This window comes from Eurypyga helias, unplaced genomic scaffold (assembly GCF_000690775.1).
Source record: "Eurypyga helias isolate BGI_N326 unplaced genomic scaffold, ASM69077v1 scaffold1292, whole genome shotgun sequence".
NCBI classification, from domain to species: domain Eukaryota; kingdom Metazoa; phylum Chordata; class Aves; order Eurypygiformes; family Eurypygidae; genus Eurypyga; species Eurypyga helias.
Genome location: NW_010236417.1, coordinates 3,117 through 5,907, shown reverse-complemented (window position 1 = coordinate 5,907; position 2,791 = coordinate 3,117). Strand labels below are relative to the sequence as shown.

General features: G+C 35.2%; 1 protein-coding gene across 1 annotated transcript in view; it reads right to left on the bottom strand.

Moving 5' to 3' along the window:
• The window catches only part of LOC104506187 (arf-GAP with Rho-GAP domain, ANK repeat and PH domain-containing protein 2-like), a gene marked incomplete at both ends in the record, with an annotated part of 43,571 nt that extends 42,352 nt beyond the window's left edge, over positions 1-1,219 (bottom strand). The window contains one exon of the mRNA XM_010147055.1: positions 1,159-1,219. Within this exon, the coding sequence (XP_010145357.1) occupies positions 1,159-1,219 (61 nt within the window). The remainder of the gene's footprint in view (positions 1-1,158) is intronic.
• Positions 1,220-2,791: the final 1,572 nt, after the last annotated feature.

The window sequence follows — 2,791 nt, the reverse complement described above, 5'->3', positions numbered from 1 at the left end:
GCAGTGAAGCATTCTTAAAGGCAGACATCACCAGTGAGAAAAACAGAAGCAGGAAATAAAGTGAACAAAAAGACCAAGGAGAGAAAAATACTAAATGTTTATTTCTATGATTCTATGATTAGCAGCAGTGTCTTAAGACAAGTGAGCAAAATGGAAACAAAAAAAACCCAAACAAACAAAACAAAAAGCCAAAACCAGAATACTTTAATTTTCCATAATTAAATGCTTTGTGCTTCTGAGATGTAAACTGGATGCAGGTTTCATTTGTTGATTACAATTATTTCAAATAATTGACCTTAAGATGTCCTGATTTTTAAAGAACAGGTAATGGGAATATACTTGTACCTGAACAACAGAGCAATGGATTCTTTGTTTATTAAATAACAGCTGAATGACTGCCAGAATCCAAGGTTAATAGAAGTTCAATATACTCTTAGGTCCAGATCAGAATTTACTGAAGGTAAATGCTAGGTAATGAAGACACGTGAAATAAATAACCACCATATTGAGCCAGATCAAAAGCTCACCGTACAGTAGTGTCTCTTCAAGCACTTGCTACTGGCAACTATTATAAAAAGAATGTGAGTAAGAAAAGGTACATTCTCATCTTCCCAAATATGCTTCCAGCAATTTAAGGACTTCCAGCTTGGAAAGTCCCTGAACAAATAGTTGCAGCAAAGCCATCATACTAGCCACTGACAGCCACATCCCCCATCCTCAAGGAATTTAAATAAATTAATACTTTGAGGCCTCCACAGAATTTTACTTTATGAATTTTCCAGACACTAATTGTGGAAAAAAAAAGTTCTTTCTGTGCATGTATGTTAGGGGTTTTTTGCCTGATAACTGAACATTTTGTTACACAACATTAAAGAAGTGTTACCTAACCACTCATCTACCTATTCCATAGCGTTCCTTCTTGAAAATCTCTATCCTATATTCCCTTCAGTCTCTTCCTGGTTATGCCTTCAAACAGCTTGCAGCACCCACTTTACTGGGAGCAAAAAGGGAGCAGGTCGCATGGAAGCACCCTGCAGGCTGAAGATCACTCATGTTTATGTCTGAAGATAGGCACCAAACTTTGTTGTACTGAACTTAAAAATGCAGAACTAAGAAAAGTACTCTAGAAATGAAATGCATTAATTTGAAAGTCTTTACCTTTAGCTGGAGCACCAACGCTCCAAAATCTGCACTCGTACCCACTGTACGAACAATCCCACTGAAGAGGGAATAACCATTATGTTTTAAATACAGCTAGTGCATAAGAACTTACAGTACTGAATTTCAGTGTGAGGAATGTCAGAAAGGGTAACAAATTAGAAGTGAGGAATATACTTTTCAGAACTGAAGATGGTGGGAAATTAAGCAACTTCACTGGTACATTAGAGTGCAGTTATTTCCGTAATGGTCCAAACAAACTCTTTACAGTAACTGTGTAACACTTGGTATAAACCAGGCTTTGTGAGCGACAGGTACACTGGAATCTAATTTTCAAGGTTCAGAATTATATGCTTTCAGGAGTGCAGTCTTGTTCTCTCCTTCAGAAACAGAAGTGGGAATTGGTACATGGAAGAAAGAAATGGTCCACTTTGAAAGATAAATTCATTTACTTTGAGTGCACAAGAGGACAATAGGGCCATTCAAGCACTGTACAAAATGTACTGACAGCAAGACCTAGATTTTTCCAGAATAAGAATTGTCTTGCTTCTACAAACTGAAAGCACATTGTTTCAGATAGATTAAACTCTGTTAGACTTTCTGGTACATGAAGAAAAGTTTAAAAATCTTCAAAAATGCACTGAGGAATGTTTTGTGGGTTTTTTTGTGGGGTTTTGTTTTGGTTTTAAAAAAAAAAAAATTGCAGAATCTTTTAGGTTGGAAAAAAGCCTTCAAGATCAACAACTCAACTGTTATGTAGATACACCTTAAATGTCTATATTTATACTACTTTACAGATTTGAAGAAAGTTTAAGAAATGAGTTGACAGTATGAGTTTTTTAAAAAAAATTCTTTCTAGATGTAATAATAGATCAAAAGTATTCACTAAATAGCACAATTAACTGAAGCCTAAAAAAACTAATTGGGGAAAGTAGTTAATCATGAGATGAGTACTTGCTTTCTGGTAAACTGATGTTCCTTCCTGAAAGAGGGATTATTATAATGTGGGAGTCCTGCTGTCGTTATCACCCCATCTGAAAAATCACATAACCTATGAAAAACTGTCAGTGGACTATAAACTGTAAAACTATAGAACTATTTTTTTTTTTAAACATACCTTTAATGTGTAGCTATAAAGTGCATATCAGTGTACAAAACTGCTTTCTCTGTTATGTATCAACTTATAGGTAAAAGCTACAGGCTTTACTAACATATCTTCCATTCTGGATGAAATTCAAGGAGCTTCAAAATGAGCCTCATACCATTCCTAATATATCACCATTGTCCTACCAACACAGAAATAAACACCAAAGTTAAGGAAAACTTAAGTACCTATCTGAATAAAATCATGCAGGTACATATAAAAAAATCCAATTTTCAGAGTTGCTGAACACACAACTTCGGGTACATTATCTTAAAAAGGCAACTTCCGTTATGGAATTCTTCAACAAACCTGTAATCAGACTGTGAATTAAGAGATCATGGTCCCTTTGCCTTTTTTTCCCCCTCCATTTGGCTGTCAGATCTTGAGGTCATGCAATATTTGCAGGTGCTTGCACACAGAGACATATATATAGTAAGGCTCCAAAAACAGTAAGAGGTACTAAATAATACAACAAGAATATACTACATA